The following is a 20,119-nucleotide window of genomic DNA, read 5'->3' as shown; positions in this document are numbered from 1 at the left end:
GGCACTGATCTCCTTGATCCTGAAGCGGGTCAAGGATCCCCTGCAGTGTGGGTCTTACAGGCCGATTTCGTTGTTAAACGTAGATGCCAAGGTGCTGGCGAAGATCTTAGCCACGAGAATTGAGGATTATGTGCTGCAGGTGATCCACGAAGACCAGACGGGGTTCGTGAAGGGGAGGCAGTTGAACGCGAATGTGCGGAAGCTCCTGAACGTTATCATGATGCCGGCGAGGGAGGGGGAGGCGGAGATAAGTGTTGGCGATGGACGCTGAGAAGGCCTTCGATAGGGTAGAGTGGGGGTACTTGTGGGAGGTGATAAAGAGGTTCGGGTTTGGGGAGGGGTTTGTCAGGTGAGTTAGGCTGTTGTACGAGGTCCCGATGGCGAGTGTGGCCACGAACAAGAGGAGGTCTGAGTACTTTTGGTGGCATCGAGGGACGAGGCAGGGGTGTCCCCTGTCCTCCCTATTCTTCGCACTGGCTATTGAACCCCTGGCTATGGCACTGAGGGAGTTGAGGAACTGGAGGGGGGTTGGTGCGGGGTGGGGAGGAGCACAGGGTGTCGCTCTATGCGGATGACTTGCTGCTATATGTGGCGGACACGGTGGGGGGAATGCCGGCGGTAATGAGGATCCTCAGGTCACTGGCACAAAGTCTGTCCCTGTTGCTCAGAAGGGAAGGGGGGAGAGGAGCAGAGTGTTAGTCATTGGAGACTCCATAGTTAGGGGGATAGATAGGAGATTCTGTAGGAACGAGAGAGACTCGTGGTTGGTGTGTTGCCTCCCAGGTGTCAGGGTCCGTGATGTCTCGGATCGTGTTTTCGGGATCCTTAAAGGGGAGGGGGAGCAGCCCCAAGTCGTGGTCCACATAGGTACCAACGACATAGGTAGGAAAAGGGATGGGGATGTAAGGCAGGAATTCAGGGAGCGAGGGTGGAATCTTAAATCTCTGACAAACAGAGTTATTCTCTCTGGGTTGTTACCCGTGCCACATGCTAGCGAGACGAGGAATAGAGAGAGAGAGGAGTTGAACACGTGGCTACAGGGATGGTGCAGGAGGGAGGGTTTCAGATTTCTGGATAATTGGGGCTCATTCTGGGGTCAGTGGGACCTCTACAAATGGGATGGTCTACACCTGGACCAGAGGGGTACCAATATCTTGGGGGAAGGGAAATTTGGTAATGCTCTTCATTTAAAAGAGGGTTTAAACTAGTTCAGCAGGGGCTTGGAAACCTGAATTGTAGCTCCAATATACAGGAGGTTGAGTGTAGTGAGGTCATGAGTAAGGTTTCAAAGTTGCAGGAGTGTACCTGCAGGCAGGAAGGTGGTTTAAAGTGTGCCTTCTTCAATGCCAGGAGCATCCGGAATAAGGTGGGTGAACTTGCGGCATGGGTTGGTGCCTGGGACTTCGATGTTGTGGCCATTTCGGAGACATGGATAGAGCAGGGACAAGAATGGTTGTTTCAGGTGCCGGGGTTTAGATATTTCAGGAAGCTCAGGGAAGGTGGGAAAAGAGGGGGAGGGGTGGCATTGTTAGTCAAGGACAGTATTACGGTGGCAGAAAGGACGTTTGATGAGGACTCGTCGACTGAAAAAATGAAATAAAAATCGCTTATTGTCACAAGTAGGCTTCAAATGAAGTTACTGTGAAAAGCCCCTAGTCGCCACATGCCGGCGCCTGTTCGGGGAGGCTGGTACGGGAATTGAACCGTGCTGCTGGCCTGCCTTGGTCTGCTTTAAAAGCCAGCGATTTAGCCAGTGTGCTAAACCAGCCCCATTCTCTGTAGTTTTCCTGAGGTAGTATGGGCTGAGGTTAGAAACAGGCAAGGAGAGGTCACCCTGTTAGGGGTTTTCTATAGGCCTCCGAAAAGTTCCAGAGATGTAGAGGAAAGGATTGCAAAGATGCTTCAGGATAGGAGCGAAAGCAACAGGGTAGTGTTATGGGGAACTTTAACTTTCCAAATATTGACTGGAAACGCTATAGTTCGAGTACTTTAGATGGGTCCGTTTTTGTCCAATTTGTGCAGGAGGGTTTCCTGACACAGTATGTAGATAGGCCAACGAGAGACAAGGCCACATTGGATTTGGTACTGGGTAATGAACGAGGACAGGTTAGATTTGGAGGTAGGTGAGCACTTTGGTGATAGTGACCACAATTCGATTAAGTTTACTTTAGCGATGGAAAAGGACAGGTATATACCGCAGGGCAAGAGCTATATCTGGGGGAAAGGCAATTATGATGCGATGAGGCAAGACGTAGGATGCATCGGATGGAGAGCAAAACTACAGGGGATGGGCACAATGGAAATGTGGAGCTTGTTCAAGGAACAGCCACTGCGTGTCCTTGATAAGTATGTACCTGTCAGGCAGGGAGGAAGTGATCGAGCAAGGGAACCGTGGTTTACTAAAGCAGTCGAAACACTTGTCAAGAGGAAGAAGGAGGCTTATGTAAAGATGAGACATGAAGGTTCAGTTAGAGCGCTCGAGAGTTACAAGTTAGCTAGGAAGGACCAAAAGAGAGAGCTGAGAAGAGCCAGGAGGGGACGTGAGACGTCTTTGGCGGGTAGAATCAAGGATAACCCTAAAGCTTTCTATAGATATGTCAGGAATAAAAGAATGACTAGGGTAAGAGTAGGGCCAGTCAAGGACAGTAGTGGGAAGTTGTGCGTGGAGTCCGAGGAGATAGGAGAGGTGCTAAATGAATATTTTTCGTCAGTATTCACACAGGAAAAAGATAGTGTTGTCGAGGAGAATACTGAGATTCAGGCTACTAGACTATCATAGAATCATGGAATTTGCAGTGCAGAAGGACTAGAAGGGCTTGATGTTCATAACGAGGAGGTGTTAGCAATTCTGGAAAGTGTGAAAATAGGTAAGTCCCCTGGGCCGGATGGGATTTCTCCGAGGATTCTCTGGGAAGCTAGGGAGGAGATTGCTGAGCCTTTGGCTTTGATCTTTAAGTCATCTTTGTCTGCAGGAATAGTGCCAGACGACTGGAGGATAGCAAATGTTATCCCCTTGTTCAAGAAAGGAAGTAGAGACAACCCCAGTAACTATAGACCAGTGAGCCTTACTTCTGTTGTGGGCAAAATCTTGGAAAGGTTTATAAGAGATAGGATGTATAATCATCTGGAAAGGAATAATTTGATTAGAGATAGTCAACACGGTTTTGTGAAGGGTAGGTCGTGCCTCACAAACCTTATTGAGTTCTTTGAGAAGGTGACCAAACAGGTGGATGAGGGTAAAGCAGTTGATGTGGTGTATATGGATTTCAGTAAAGTGTTTGATAAGGTTCCCCACGGTAGGCTACTGCAGAAAATACGGAGGCATGGGATTCAGGGTGATTTAGCAGTTTGGATCAGAAATTGGCTAGCTGGAAGAAGACAAAGGGTGGCGGTTGATGGGAAATGTTCAGACTGGAGTCCAGTTACTAGTGGTGTACCACAAGGATCTGTTTTGGGGCCACTGCTGTTTGTCATTTTTATAAATGACCTGGAGGAGGGCGTAGAAGGATGGGTGAGTAAATTTGCAGATGACACTAAAGTTGGTGGAGTTGTGGACAGTGCGGAAGGATGTTACAAGTTACAGAGGGACATAGATAAGCTGCAGCGCTGGGCTGAGAGGTGGCAAATGGAGTTTAATGTAGAAAAGTGTGAGGTGATACATTTTGGAAGGAATTACAGGAAGACAGAGTACTGGGCTAATGGTAATATTCTTGGCAGTGTGGATGAGCAGAGAGATCTTGGTATCCATGTACATAGATCCCAGAAAGCTTCCACTCAGGTTGAGAGGGTTGTTAAGAAGGCGTACGGTGTATTAGCTTTTATTGGTAGAGGGATTGAGTTTCGGAGCCATGAGGTCATGTTGCAGCTGTCCAAAACTCTGGTGCGGCCGCATTTGGAGTATTGCGTGCAATTCTGGTCGCTGCATTATAGGAAGGATTTGGAAGCATTGGAAAGGGTGCAGAGGAGATTTACCAGAATGTTGCCTGGTACGGAGGGAAGACCTTATGAGGAAAGGCTGAGGGACTTGAGGCTGTTTTCGTTAGAGAGAAGAAGGTTAAGAGGTGACTTAATTGAGGCATACAAGATGATCAGAGGATTGGATAGGGTGGACAGTGAGAGCCTTTTTCCTCGGATGGTGATGTCTAGCACGAGGGGACACAGCTTTAAATTGAGGGGAGATAGATATAGGACAGATGTCAGAGGTAGGTTCTTTACTCAGAGAGTAGTAAGGGCGTGGAATGCCCTGCCTGCAACAGTAGTGGACTCGCCAACACTAAGGGCATTCAAATGGTCATTGGATAGACATATGGATGATAAGAGAATAGTGTAGATGGGCTTTAGAGTGGTTTCACAGGTCGGCGCAACATCGAGGGCCGAAGGGCCTGTACTGCGCTGTAATGTTCTATGTTCAGGCAGTTCGGGGATTTCTCAGGGTACAAGCTCAACATGGGGAAGAGAGAGTTGTTCGTGGTTCACCCAGGATAGGGGGATTGGCGAGATCCCACTAAAAAGGGCGGAGAGGAGCTTCAGGTATTTGGGGATCCAGGTGGCCAGGAGCTGGGGGGCCCTGCATAGCCTTAATTTCATGAGGCTGGTGGAACAAATGGAGGAGGAGTTCAAGAGGTGGGACGCGTTGCCGCTGTCCCTGGCGGGTAGGGTGCAGTCAATTCAGGTGACGGTGCTCCCAAGGTTTTTGTTCCTGTTCCAGTACCTCCCCATTTTTATCCCGAAGGCCTTCTTTAGTTGGGTCAACAGGAGCATAATGGGGTTTATGTGGGCGCGAGGTACTCTGAGGGTGAGAAGGGTGTTCCTGTAGCGTAGTAGGGATGGGGGGGGCTGGCACTGCCCAACCTCTGTGGGTACTACAGGGCCGCCAATGCGGCGATGGTGCGCAAGTGGGTGATGGAGGGGGAGAGGGCTGCATGGAAGAGGTTGGAGTCAGCGTCTTGTGAGGGTACGAGTCTGGAGGCGCTGGCAATGGCGCCGCTGCCGCTCCCTCCAATGAGGTATACCACGAACCCGGTAGTGGCGGCTACCTTCAAAATCTGGGGGCAGTGGAGGCCGCACAGGGGGGAAGTTGGGGCCTCGGTGTGGACCCCAATACGGGGGAACCACTGGTTTGTCCCAGGGAGAATGGATTAAGGGTTTTCGGGGTGGCACAGGGCAGGGATAGGAAGGTTGGGGGACCTGTTTGTGGATGGGAAGTTCGCGAGCCTGGGTGAGCTGGAGGAGAAGTACGGGCTCCCCCCGGGGAACACCTTTATATATTTACAGGTAAGGGCGTTTGCCAGGCGGCAAGTGGTGGAATTGCCGCGGCTGCTGCCACGCACAGTACAGGACAGGGTGCTCTCAGCGGGGTGGGTTGGAGAGGGGAAGATCTCGGAAACTTACCAGGTGATGCAGGAGGAGGAGGAGGCCTCGGTGGTGGAGTTGAAATGTAAGAGGGAGGAGGAGTTGGGAGAGATCGAGGAGGGGACGTGGGCAGATGCCCTAGGGAGGGTGAACTCTTCCTCTTCGTGCGTGAGGCTCAGCCTCACACAGTTTAAGGTGCTGCACAGGGCACACATGACCGGGACAAGGATGAGCCGGTTCTTTGGGGGTGAGGACAGGTGTGTTAGGTGCTCAGGGAGCCCAGCAAATCACACCCATATGTTCTGGGCATGCCCAGCGCTGGAGGAATTTTGGAAGTGCGTAGCGAGGACGGTGTCGGGGGTGGTAGGATCCAGGGTCAATCCGGACTGGGGGCTCGCAATATTTGGGGTGGCAGAGGAGCCAGGAGTGCAGGAGGCGAAAGAGGCCGGTATTCTCACCTTGGCATCCCTGGTAGCCCGGCGAAGGATTCTTCTTCAGTGGAAGGATGCGAGGCCCCCAAGCGTGGAATCCTGGATCAACACATATGGCGGGGTTTATTAAATTGGAGAGGGTGAAATTCGCCTTTAGGGGATCGGTACAAGGGTTCTTCAGGCGGTGGCAACCGTTCTTGGACTTCCTGGCAGAACGGCAGACAATGGCCAGCAGCAGCAGCAACCCGGGGCCGGGGAGCCGGGGAGGTGGCCACTCCACCTATCCTGCACATCTTTTTGGGTTGTGGGGGCGAAACCCACACAGACACGGGGAGAATGTGCAAACTTCACACAGTGACAGTGACCCAGGGCCGGGATTCGAACCCGGGTCCTCAGCGCCGTAGGCAGCAATGCTAACCACTGTGCCACCGTGCTGCCCCCAAGCCCCCTATTAACAGCATAGTAATCCCAACTCCCCCCTCAATAAACTTATCACCTGCGCACCCCCCACTGCGTTTCCGTGAGCTAGCCCCGCCCAGCTAGCCTGGTGGCCCCCGCCCATGGCGCCAAACATCCTACCCACTATTGTTCTCCCTCCACCCACCAGCACGAACATACATATTCAAAACAGCACAGTCCCCAACAAACACAAAGAAAACATAATTCCATCCCCCATCCCCTCACAAGAACAAAGTTGACTTACAGAACTGAGCAACGGCCCAAATATTGATACAGAAAACACTCCATATACAGTTCAAACTGAAAATAACTTTTACAGAATCGACACAGCATTACCCACCCCGAAATTTCAGTGTCTTCAGTCACCTGCCAGCCTTTTATCTTGAACAAAGTCCATCGCCTCGTCCGGCGATCCAAAATAATGCTCCTGATCCACAAACGAGCTGGATTCAGCATTCCGAACTTCACCCCCTTCTTGAAGAGGGCTGATTTTACTCTAGTAAATCCCGCTCTTCTTTTGGCCAGTTCCGGACCCAGGTCTTGGTAGATGCGCAGCTCGCCGTTTTCCCACTTGCAGCTCCATGTCTGCTTGGCCCACCGCAAAATCTGTTCCTTAACCAGGAACCGGTGCATTCGCACCACCATGCGCCCTCGGCGGCTCATTCATACGCGGCTTCCTCGCAAGCACTCTATGCGCTCTGTCCACTTCCAAGGGTCGAGCAAACGCCCCATCACCCATTAACTTTTCAAGTATACTTGCCGCATATGCCCTCGCGTCCAATCCTTCGCTGCCCTCCGGGAGGCCGACAATCCTCAAGTTCTGTCTCCAGGACTTATTCTCCAGGTCCTTCACCTTCTCCTGCAGCATTTTCTGGTGGTCCCTCATCAGCCCTACCTCCGCCTCCAGCGTGGTGCTCGGCCACCTTCTCCTCCACCTTCTGGATCACCAGTCCGTGGGCTTCTAGACCCTGTTCCACCCGATCGATCGATGCCTTGATCGGGTCTAAAACTTCCTTCTTTTGCTTGGCGAAACTGTCCTGAATAAATTTCATCAACTGTACCATTGACCACTGGGCCGCCACGCCAGGATCCTGCACCTCCGCCATCTTTTCCTGTGCTGTAGGTTCTGCACGCACTTTCTTTGCGCGGCAATATTCCTCCTCACTGTCTCACCCGCCACCGAATTTTCAAATAAAATTCCAAAAAAGTTGGGAGAAAAAGGTCCAAAAGGTCCGTCGCGAACGGGAGCTACCAAATACACAACCTCCTACTCCATGGCCGTCACCGGAAGTCCTGTGCTGCCACTTTTAAGGATTTGTGGACCTGCATGCCCAGATCTCTCTGTTTCTATGCGCCTGATGGTTCTGCCATTTATTTTATAGCTCCCACCTGAACTGGAGCTATCAAAATGCATCACCTCACATTTGTCTGGTTTAAATTCCATCTGCCATTGCTCTGCCCAATGTTGCAGCCTATCTGTACCCTGTTGTATTCTCTGACAATCTTCAGCATTATCCGCAACTCCTGCAATCTTAGTATCATCCGCAAACTTGCTAATCTGCCTTACCTGTTACACTTCTCGCATTGAAACTAATGCCCTTTAGTCCATCAGACCCTCTTTGATAAGCAACCACGCCCTGCCTGCTCTTCCTCGGAGTCTGAGTGGCCCTACTCTCTAGTTCCGCTTCAGTTAATTCACCTTTGCTTTGGTTCCCACCCCCCTGCCAAACTAGCTTAAATCCTCCTGTGTGACATGAGCAAACCTCTGTCACTGATGTCCTGGGGCGCTTTGCCTTAAAAGGTGGTTGTCTCAAAATATTTGGCAGAGCGAGATAGATTCTTGATAAGCAAGAGGGTGAAAGAATTTCGGGATAGGCGGTAATGTGGAGCTCAGGTTACAATCAGATCAGCCATGATCTGATTGAATTACAGAGTAGGCTCAAGGGCCCGAGTGAACTTCACAAAAATGGATCAGCAAGTGCTGGAGATTCACAACTCGCAGGATATCACTTCACCCACTGAACCTACTGGCTGATTTGCTAACATTTGCATGCAACCGTAACACATCATTATTTTTCCAACAGGATCTTGTCCTTTATTACAGATTAGCTTTGGAGTGGGAACCAGAACAGGCACTGGAGTGCACAAGTTACTCAGACGCTGGACTGAGTTCTGCATTTCACATCATTTGGCAGAGAGTTGGGAGCTTGCAACAATTAACTCACGGGTTGTGGACGTCACTGGATAGGCCAGTATTTATTGTCCATCCCTAATTGCCCTCAAGAAGGCGATGATGATCAGCCTTCTTGAACCGTTGCAGCCCATACACTGTAGGTAGGGACACCTAGGAGGGAGTTCCAGGATTTTGACCCAGCGACAGTGAAGGAACGGCGATATATTCTAGCTCTAACTTTCGGCTGCAAGTTTAGTAGACAATTAATGTAAAAACTAAATAAGTTCTACAAATTAATGGAGAGGCTAAGGACAAGATGGTGTTTGTGAAAGGGGCATCAATCAAGCAGGCTTCATGGTGTCGAGTTTCTAGAGTGCTGCTGTCGCTGCACTCATCTGGGCAAGTGGGGAATACTTCATTACAACCTTGTGCCTTGTGGATGGTGGACAGGCTTTAGGGGTTCAGGTGGTGAGTTACTCACCGTAGGATTCCGAGCCTTTGACCTGCCCTGGTAGCCACAGTATTAATGTGGCTAGTCCAGTTCAGTTTCTGATCAGTGGTAACCCTCAGGATGTTGATAGTGCCAGCTTTTAAAGGCTCTTCAGTAATGACAAAAGGGAAGGCACAGGACAACCAGTCTCTCCAAAGAATAGCTGAACTGGGTCTTTCATGGTGCCGGCTGCATCAAGGTACCAGTCATCCAGCAATCTCAATAGACAAGAAGAAAATGGAGACGGTCAGTCCCCTTCCTCACCTCTTGATTAATTATTTTGCAGCTATGGTCCTACTCCTGTTGATGTCAATACCAAGCTGCCTCTTCTTTGATTAACACTAAACCTATGGTCACGGTTAGTGTGTCTGAAATTTTGGCAAACCAAAGCCAAACCAAATCAGCAAGTAAATAATTCTTTCCAAATGCATTCACTGCTTTCCCTTCCTCACTAAACTTAATTCATGCCAATACATACTCACAATGTCAAGATGAAAGGCAACAATTAATGGCGTTGGTTAATTGCAGGGCAAGCACTATATACAAGTTACAAGCCTGAAATAAGACCGGCAAAAACAAAGACAAGCACTATGGAAGTTTCTAGATTCAGGGAAATTTCTGCATACATTGCATAGGAATGCCCCAAAGAACCATGCAGCATGGCCTATGGAATCAACCTGCTTTAAAACCGATAATAGCCAACGCAAGTAAATGTTCGCTCCGATATGCAATGAATGGGGAAACCATATTGTGAAAGAGCAAATAAACATACACAGTTTACATTCTCAGACAAGGATTTCCAGTCCTGATTACTATCCAATGATGTCTGCTGGAACATCAAGGTTGGAAGATCACAGGCAAGCTAGGTCCTGTTCCAAGAGACTGTACAGAAACTTATGAAGAGGGACCATGAGCAAACATTGCAGGTGTGCACGCAATGTGCAACTACAGCCACACATCAATGTTATGGAGGAAATAAAGAGAATAATTTAAGAAACATTTACAACCCTGGAATACATGATTCTCATGATTGCGGAGCTCCATCATGTTGTTTTGATGAAAGGCATCACAATGGAGCTGTCTGAGGATTGGGAGCAGTTTAGAATTCAGCAAAGAAGGACGGAGGGATTGATTAAGAAGGGGAAAGTACAGTACGAAAGGAAGCTTGCAGGGAACATAAAGACTGACACTAAGAGTTTCCATGGATATGTGAAGAGAAAGAGATTGACAAAGAGAAAGAGGCCCACTACAGACAGAAACAGGGGAATGCATAATAAGGAACAAAGAAATGGCTGAGCAATTGAAAACATACTTTGGTTCTGTCTTCATACAAGAGGACCCAATCAGATACCATAAATGTATGAAAGGTTTAGTGAGAGGGAGGAACTGAGGGAGATCAACATTTGTAGACAAATGGTGCTGGGAAAACTGATGGGATTGAAGGCGGATGAATCCACAGGGCCTGAGAATCTGCATCCCAGAGAGCTTAAGGTGGCTCTGGAAACAGTGGACGCATTGGTCATCTTCTGGGATTCTATAGACTCTGGAACTGTCCCTGCAGATTGGAGGGTAGCTCACGTCACTCCAATATTCAAAAACGGAAGTAGAGAGAAAGCAGGCAATTATAGACCAGTAAGCCGAACATCAGTAGTGGGGAAAATTCTTGAATCCATTATCAAGGACTTTATAGCGGAACATTTAGAAAACAGTGGCAGGATCAGTCAGAGTCAGCATGGATTTATGAAGGGAAAATCATGCTTGACAAATCTGTTGCAATTCTTTGAAGATGTAACCAGAACAGTCGACAAGGGGGAGCCAGTCGATGTGGTATATTTGGACTTTCAGAAGGCGTTTGACAAAGTCCCGCATAAGAGATTATTCTGCAAAATTAAAGCGCATGAGATTGGACAAAATGTACTGAGGTGGATAGAAAACTGGTTGGCAGAGAGGAAACAAAGAGTAGGGATTAATGGGTCCTTTTCAAATTAGCAGGCAGTGACTAGTGGGGTACCGCAGGGATCGGTGCTGGGAACCCAGCTATTCACAATATATATTAATGATTTGGATCAGGGAACAAAATGTAACATCTCAAAGTTTGCAGATGATACCAAGTTAGGTGGGAGGGTGAACTGTGACGAGGGTGCAGGGATCCTTCAGCATGATCTGGACAGGTTGGGCGAGTGGGCAAATCAATGGCAGATGCGGTATAATTTGGATAAGTGTGAGGTTATTCACTTTGGAAGCAAAACAGGAAGGCAGATTACTACCTGAACGGTTGTAAATTGGGAGAGGGGAGTGTGCAGGGGGACCTGGGTGTCCTTGTGCACCATTCGCTGAAGGTAAGCATGCAGGTGCAGCAGGCGGTAAAGAAGGCTAATGGTTTGTTGGCCTTCATTGCGAGAGGTTTCGAGTATAGAAGCAGGGATGTGTTGCTGCAATTATACAGGACCTTGGTGAGGCCACACCTGGAGTATTGTGTGCAGTTTTGGTCTCCTTCACTGAGGAAGGATGTTCTTGCTCTCGAGGGAGTGCAGCGAAGGTTTACCAGACTGATTCCAGGGATGGCGGGACTGTCATATGAGGAGAGATTGACGAGGTTGGGATTGTTCTCGCTGGAGTTCAGAAGAATGAGGGGGGATCTCAGAGACTGACAAAATTCTGACAGGGCTAGACAGGGTAGATGCAGGGAAGATGTTACCAATGATGGGTGTGTCCAGAACCAGGGGTCACAGTTTGCGGATTCAGGGTAAACCATTTCGGACAGAGTTGAGGAGACATTTCTTCACATTGAGTGGTGAGCCTGTGGAATTCATTACCACAGGAAGTAGTTGATGCTAAAACATTGAATATATTCACGAGGAGGCTGGATATAGCACTTGGGGAGAATGGGGTCAAAGGCTATGGGGGAAAGCAGGATTAGGCCATTGAATTGGATGATCAGCCATGATCGTGATGAATGGCGGAGCAGGCTCGAAGGGCCAAAAGGCCTCCTCTTGCTCCTACCTTATATGTAGCTCTGTATGTATTTCTGCTCTGTTCCTTTTGAGATTATTGTGCAAGGACAGAATACCTGAAGTGATTTCTGAAGGAATACAGGTGAAAACATGGGCTTGCATTTACAAAAAAGTGAAATACCACAGATGTGAGAAGACAAACTGAAAATACTGGGGAAATTCAGCACGTCTGGCAGCATCTGTGGAGAGAAAAACAGAGTCAATGTTCCGAGTCCGTGTGACTCTTCCTTGGAACTTGTAAACCATTAATAAAGTTGCCAAAAGGTCTAATGAAGAACAAAGAAAAGTACAGCACAGGAACAGGCCCTTCGGCCCTCCAAGCCTGCGCCGACCATGCTGCCCGTCTAAACTAAAATCTTCTACACTTCCGGGGTCCGTATCCCTCTATTCCCATCCTATTCATGTATTTGTCAAGATGCCACTTAAATGTCACTATCGTCCCTGCTTCCACCACCTCCTCCGGCAGCGAGTTCCAGGCACCCACTACCCTCTGTGTAAAGAAAAACTTGCCTCATACATCCCCTCTAAACCTTGCCCCTCGCATCTTAAACCTATACCCCCTAGTAATTGACCCCTCTACCCTGGGGAAAAGCCTCTGACTATCCACTCTGTCTATGCCCCTCATAATTTTGTATACCTCTATCAGGTCGCCCCTCAACCTTCTTCGTTCCAGTGAGAACAAACCAAGTTTATTCAACCTCTCCTCATAGCAAATGCCCTCCACACCAGGCAACATCCTGGTAAATCTCTTCTGCACCCTCTCTGAAGCCTCTACATCCTTCTGGTAGTGGCGACCAGAATTGAACACTATACTCCAAGTGTGGTCTAACTAAGGTCCTGTACAGCTGCAACATGACTTGCCAATTCTTCTACTCAATGCCCCGGCCAATGAAGGCAAGCATGCCGTATGCCTTCTTGACTACCTTCTCCACCTGTGTTGCCCCTTTCAGTGACCTGTGGACCTGTACACCTAGATCTCTCTGACTGTCAATAGTCAGAGGGTTCTACCATTCACTGTATATTCCCTACCTGCATTAGACCTTCCAAAATGCATTACCTCACATTTGTCCGGATTAAACTCCATCTGCCATCTCTCCGCCCAAGTCTCCAAACAATCTAAATCCTGCTGTATCCTCTGACAGTCCTCATCGCTAACCGTAATTCCACCAATCTTTGTGTCGTCCGCAAACTTGCTAATCAGACCAATTACATTTTCCTCCAAATCATTTATATATACCACGAACAGCAAAGGTCCCAGCACTGATCCCTGCAGAACACCATTAGTCACAGCCCTCCAATCAGAAAAGCACCCTTCCATTGCTACTCTGTTTTCTATGACTGATCCATCTTGCCAGCTCACCTCTGATCCCGTGTGACTTCACCTTCTGTACTAGTCTGCCATGAGGGACCTTGTCATAGGCCTTACTGAAGTCCATATAGACAACATCCACTGACCTACCGGCGAAAAACTATCAAGTTAGTGAGACACGACCTCCGTTCCACAAAACCGTGCTGCCTCTCACTAATACGTCCACTTGCTTCCAAATGGGTGTAGATACTGTCTCGGAGAATTCTCTCCAGTAATTTCCCTACCACTGAAATTGAAAACAGCGCGAGAGCTGAGTGAGCCGTGACAGTGAAAACAGCGCGGGGGCGGAGTGAGCCGGGAAATTGAAAACAGCGCGAGAGGTGAGTGAGCCGTGACAGTGAAAACAGCGCGGGGGCGGAGTGAGCCGGGAAATTGAAAACAGCGCGAGAGCTGAGTGAGCCGTGACAGTGAAAACAGCGCGGGGGCGGAGTGAGCCGGGAAATTGAAAACAGCGCGAGAGGTGAGTGAGCCGGGACAGTGAAAACAGCGCGGGAGCTGAGTGAGCCGGGAAATTGAAAACAGCGCGGGAGCTGAGTGAGCCGGGACAGTGAAAACAGCGCGGGAGCGGAGTGAGCCGGGACATTGAAAACAGCGCGAGAGCTGAGTGAGCCGGGACATTGAAAACAGCGCGGGAGCTGAGTGAGCCGGGACAGTGAAAACAGCGTGGGAGGTGAGTGAGCCGGGACATTGAAAACAGCGCGGGAGGTGAGTGAGCCGGGACAGTGAAAACAGCGTGGGAGCGGAGTGAGCCGGGACATTGAAAACAGCGCGGGAGGTGAGTGAGCCGGGACATTGAAAACAGCGCGAGAGGTGAGTGAGCCGGGACAGTGAAAACAGTGCGGGAGGTGAGTGAGCCGGGAAATTTAAAACAGCGCGGGAGGTGAGTGAGCCGGGTCAGTGAAAACAGCGCGGGAGGTGAGTGAGCCGGGACAGTGAAAACAGCGCGGGAGCTGAGTAAGTCGTGACATTGAAAAAAGCGCGGGAGCTGAGTGAGCCGGGACAGTGAAAACAGCGCGGGAGCTGAGTGAGCCGGGGCAGTGAAAACAGCGCGGGAGCTGAGTGAGCCGGGGCAGTGAAAACAGCGCGGGAGCTGAGTGAGCCGGGACAGTGAAAACAGCGCGGGAGCTGAGTGAGCCGGGACAGTGAAAACAGCGCGGGAGCGGAGTGAGCCGGGACAGTGAAAACAGCGCGAGAGGTGAGTGAGCCGGGACAGTGAAAACAGCGCGGGAGGTGAGTGAGCCGGGACATTGAAAACAGCGCGGGAGCGGAGTGAGCCGGGACAGTGAAAACAGCGCGGGAGCGGAGTGAGCCGGGACATTGAAAACAGCGCGGGAGCGGAGTGAGCCAGGACAGTGAAAACAGCGCGGGAGCTGAGTGAGCAGGGACAGTGAAAACAGCGCGGGAGGTGAGTGAGCCGGGAAATTTAAAACAGCGTGGGAGGTGAGTGAGCCGGGAAATTGAAAACAGCGCGGGAGGTGAGTGAGCCGGGAAATTGAAAACAGCGCGGGAGCGGAGTGAGCCGGGACATTGAAAACAGCGTGGGAGCTGAGTGAGCCGGGACAGTGAAAACAGCGCGGGAGCTGAGTGAGCCGGGACAGTGAAAACAGCGCGGGAGCTGAGTGAGCCGGGACATTGAAAACAGCGTGGGAGCGGAGTGAGCCGGGACATTGAAAACAGCGCGAGAGGTGAGTGAGCCGGGACAGTGAAAACAGTGCGGGAGGTGAGTGAGCCGGGAAATTTAAAACAGCGCGGGAGGTGAGTGAGCCGGGACAGTGAAAACAGCGCGGGAGGTGAGTGAGCCGGGACAGTGAAAACAGCGCGGGAGCTGAGTAAGCCGTGACATTGAAAACAGCGCGAGAGGTGAGTGAGCCGGGACAGTGAAAACAGCGCGAGAGCTGAGTGAGCCGGGACAGTGAAAACAGCGCGAGAGCTGAGTGAGCCGGGACAGTGAAAACAGCGCGAGAGCGGAGTGAGCCGAGACAGTGAAAACAGCGCGAGAGGTGAGTGAGCCGGGACAGTGAAAACAGCGCGGGAGCGGAGTGAGCCGGGACATTGAAAACAGCGCGAGAGCTGAGTGAGCCGGGACATTGAAAACTGCGCCGGAGCTGAGTGAGCCGGGACAGTGAAAACAGCGCGGGAGCTGAGTGAGCCGGGACAGTGAAAACAGCGCGGGAGCTGAGTGAGCAGGGACAGTGAAAACAGCGCGGGAGGTGAGTGAGCCGGGAAATTTAAAACAGCGCCGGAGGTGAGTGAGCCGGGACAGTGAAAACAGCGTGGGAGGTGAGTGAGCCGGGAAATTGAAAACAGCGCTGGAGGTGAGTGAGCCGGGACAGTGAAAACGCGCGGGAGCTGAGTGAGCCGGGACAGTGAAAACAGCGCGGGAGGTGAGTGAGCCGGGACAGTGAAAACAGCGCAGGAACGGAGTGAGCCGGGACTGTGAAAACATCGCGAGAGGTGAGTGAGCCGGGACATTGAAAACAGCGCGAGTGGTGAGTGAGCCGGGACATTGAAAACAGCGCGAGAGCTGAGTGAGCCGGGACATTGAAAATAGCGCGGGAGCTGAGTGAGCCCGGACAGTGAAAACAGCGCGGGTGCTGAGTGAGCCGGGAGATTTAAAAAGCGCAGGAGCTGCGAGTCAGAGCTCACCGGCCTGCAGTTCCCTGGATTATCCTTGCTACCCTTCTTAAACAAAGGAACAACATTGCCTATTCTCCAGTCCTCCGGGCCATCACCTGAAGACAGTGAGGATCCCAAGATTTCTGTCATGGCCTCAGCAATTTCCTCTCTTGCCTCCTTCAGTATTCTGGGGTAGATCCCATCAGGCCCTGGGGACTTATCCACCTTAATATTTTTCAAGACGCCCAACACCTCGTCTTTTTGGATCTCAATGTGACCCAGGCTATCTACACACCCTTCTCCAGACTCAACATCTACCAATTATTTCTCTTTGGTGAATACTGATGCAAATTATTCATTTCGTACGTCACCCATTTCCTCTGGCTCCACACATAGATTCCCTCCCCTGTCCTTCAGTGGGCCAACCCTTTCCCTGGCTACCCTCTTGCTTTTTATGTACGTGTAAAAGGCTAAACACTGACATCTTGAATGCACGACTACATAGAATTAGACAATTTAGCAATAAAATAGGCCAAAATCTACAAGACAGCCATCAGTGGGCTGAAGGTACTGAATGTGGGTACCTTGCTGAATGAACACATTCAGCTGGAATTGCAGGCATAGGCAGTTCTATCTCCATCATGTTGTAAAATGGGCGACACCATAGCACACTGGTTAGCACCGTTGCTTCACAGCACCAGGTTCCCAGATTCGATTCCCGGCCTGGGTCACTCTGTGCGGAGTCTGCACGTTCTCCCAGTGTTTGCGTGGATTTCCTCCGGGTGCTCCGGTTTCCTCCCACAAGTCCCGAAAGACGTGCTCGTTAGGTAATTTGGACATTCTGAATTCTCCCTCTGTGTACCAGGACAGGCGCCGGAATGTGGCGACGAGGGGATTTTCACAGTAACTTCATTTCAGTGTTAATGTAAGCCTACTACGTGACAATAAAGATTATAATTTTAAAAAAGATTTTATGTTCGATAAAAAAATGAATAGGTTTGTTGGGGGCACAATTAGCGTTTCCAACTCCTAAAAATTCTCAGTTTAAAGGGGTGAAGTGGCAATTGTGCACCTGGCAGAGATCAATCGAAGAGCTGAATTTTAATATGGCTCACATTGTGACATGGTTCATCGGTTGGATTGTCTATATTGCTGAACTCCGAATCTCAGACACACAGTCAGGGAGGCATGAAGCTGACATCAAGTACCTTCACAGGGCATGGTGGGAGTGGAATTTCCCGAATTTACATTCTGCCACCAGCTGGAGGCCAAAAATCTGTAAGATACTGTCATTCACTGTTACGGAAATGCAATTCTTCAATTCCAGAAGCTGCCATCAAACAACTAACAATTTCTAAAACTAGAAGGTGCGGCTTTAAAAAAGTCTGCTGTTAGTTCTGGAACCGACTGCAGCCAATGAACTCTTCACCCCACTCACTGGGAGCCCACCCAAAATATTGTACTGTAATTAACCGACTCCAGAACTTCAAACACAGCTAGTTCTGCTCTGCTCCATCTCCAGCAACCTCTCTTGGCTTCCCCAGGAGCTTCAGAATCTTAGTGGTCCGAATCAAACACTCTGAATACAAGAGAAATTGCCGCTCTTTTCAGAATCCTGTTCACATCATGCAGCAATTTAATCACAGATACGAAGGGAGTTTTATGGGAATTACTTCATAGTTAGAGGCCATGATACTGAGAGTCTTGGCTCTTTGTTTGCCCAAAATCTCTTCACGCAATCCAAGAAATATACAGGACTGTGCCTGTTTTGTATGGGCTCTGTATCTGTAAATGTGTTCCCGTCAACACAACTTTTCCAGAGATTACAGTTTCTGTTATTTGTTACCACACGTTTTGATGGGCAAGACAACAATTAACAGTTTCTAATCATTAGCTAACACTGAAGGAATGTTATTGGTGGCAGGTATTTAAGGCAATATTGAAATGAGTCTTTGTTGTGAAGTAAATGATTGTTGGAGGAAAGCGGTGTCTGTAACAACAGTGATCACATTCCAGCCAATATGGCACCATGAGATACTGGGAAAAGAACCAGCCGTTTGAGTGCTTCAGATAATTAACAAACAAAATAGCTACAGAACAAATCTGGCCTTATCCAGGATTTTAGTCAAGATAACGGTTCTTCCTGAAAGTGCCATCTTTTGTGAATTTACCTCAATTTCTGTGGTTTCTGCGTGATTTTCAATGACCTCCACACAGTGTCTCTTCATCAATGGTTCCTCCGTAACCACGGTCTCTTCAGCAATGTCAGTTGCTGGAACAGTCAAAACTAGAACACAGAAGAAGGTTGATGGGCCATAAACAAGATAGTATTTAATGTGCAAGGTCATCTCTAACAAAATTCACGTTAACAACATTAAAACATATTCATGTTTGATGTCAGGAAGTGTAGCGAGACAATGTACAGCACACTCTAATTCAGTGCGTAACAATGAATGTGCTGCACCTGGACCTCTGGTGGTGGCCATGGAGTGATAGGTCATGCACAGGGCAGCTCTGGTTCGAAGGTGTTGGTTTGGGCACCTTATAACCTGAAGTGGGGGAGCTCCAGCAGAAATATAGGAGAAGTTCTCTCCCAAAATTGGTATGTCTACCGGCTACCAGATCTGGCAAAAAACTGGAAGGGACCTGTGGCACAGCAACTATTGTGAAAATGGCGGAGGGGGAAGGGTCGTCGCCAGTGGGAAAGACCCGGATGGAACAGTTGGTGACCTTCATCAAAGATGAATTTTGACAGCAGAGGAGGGAGATGCATGGGGACTGGTTAAAAGCCATCAAGGGAGCAGTAGCACCTCTGCGAGGGTCAAAGGACCGAGTGGAGAAGTGCCTTGAGGCACAAGCGGCGACGATACGAGAGGTGGTGTCTGACCAGAGAAACAGGATCGTGTCCCTGGATGCGGGAGTCCTGGGGAAGTCGCTGAGGGTGAAGGTGGAGGAGCAAGAAAACAGGTCAAGGAGACAGAACCTGCGGACTGTGGAGCTGCCAGAAGGTGTGGAAGGAACGAGCGCCACAAAATGTGTGTCAAAGATGTTGGCCGGACAAGTGCAGGACAAGGGCCCAGAGGTGTTTATGGCAGAGAGCTGTGGAACCGCCATGGGCAGCGATTGAGCAGATGCACGAATTCACGGAGAGGGAAAAGGTCCTCCGATGGGCCAGGGAGAAGCAAGACTGCGAATGGGAGGAGAACTGTATCCGAATATGTCAGGATATCGGTGCGGAGCTGGGGAAGAGGTGCCCAGGATTTAGCAAGGTGGTGTGGTACCGAAGGTGGATGTGGTGTGTGTGTGTGTATGTGTGTGTGTGCGTGTTTGTGTATGTATGTATGTGTGTGTACATGTGTGTATGCGCGTGCACCGCGTGCGGACGAAGCAGGGGGCCATCTTGGATGGGCCCGATTTAGCGTGGTATTAGAGGGGGCAGAGCCGGAGGGGGGTGATGGTGGACGGTAGAGAGGAGTGAAGGCATAAACCTTTGGCAAGAATTGTAGCGTGGAATGTCTGGGGGTTAAACAGGATGGTTAAGAGGTCTCGGGTTTTTGCGTACCTGAGGAGTTTCAGGGCAGACGTGATCTTCTTACAGAACACCCACCGCCGAGTGAAGGACCAGGTTAGGTTGAGGAAAGGGTGGGTGGAACAGGTATTCCGCTCGGGGTTTGACTCAAAGATGCAGGGAGTGGCCATTTTGTTGAATAAAAGAACGGGATTTGTGGGGGCCAAGGAAGTACGGGACCGGGTGGAAAGATACGTGATAGCAAGCGGGGGTGCTGGAGGGGGTGCCAGTGGTGCTAGTTAATGTGTACCCCTTCTCACACCGATATTGGTGCACTTGAGAATTGTTTTCTTTGTGGTCAGCCAGGTGGTGTTGTAGAGCTGGTAGGGGCAGAGTGTGCAGGAATTGTAATGTCCAGTCACGTGTCGCATTGGCTGGAGGCTCAGCGAGGGGCAGGTGCAGAAGCCGGGATGGAGACTGGAGTAGAAATCTAGCGTCAGGGCCATATAGTTAATTGTAACTGAATCTAATAACAATTTATTTTGAATTAATTAACCAGTGCATAAATGTCACTCAGCGGGGTGCAGTACTCTAACTGTGAGATATGGGAGATCTGTGACGCTTCCAGCGTTCCAGTCGACAACGTCTGCAGGAAGTGTAACCAATGGCAGCTCCTCACAGACCGCCTGGTTCGGTTGGAGCAGCAG

The 20,119-nt window shown here is 49.9% G+C and overlaps 1 protein-coding gene across 7 annotated transcripts in view; it reads right to left on the bottom strand.

Annotated features, from left to right (window-relative positions):
- Positions 1 to 20,119, bottom strand: part of gabpb1 (GA binding protein transcription factor subunit beta 1) — a 164,930-nt gene that overhangs the window by 67,755 nt on the left and 77,056 nt on the right. For all 7 annotated transcript variants that reach the window (XM_072470279.1, XM_072470278.1, XM_072470280.1 and 4 more), the window contains one exon: positions 18,076 to 18,191. In XM_072470279.1, the coding sequence (XP_072326380.1) occupies positions 18,076 to 18,191 (116 nt within the window). The remainder of the gene's footprint in view (positions 1 to 18,075; positions 18,192 to 20,119) is intronic.

The sequence above is a fragment of the Scyliorhinus torazame genome, chromosome 12 (assembly GCF_047496885.1).
Source record: "Scyliorhinus torazame isolate Kashiwa2021f chromosome 12, sScyTor2.1, whole genome shotgun sequence".
Classification (NCBI taxonomy): Eukaryota; Metazoa; Chordata; class Chondrichthyes; order Carcharhiniformes; family Scyliorhinidae; genus Scyliorhinus; species Scyliorhinus torazame.
The sequence above is the reverse complement of the archived record's forward strand: the minus strand, read 5'-3'. Positions and strand labels throughout refer to the sequence as shown.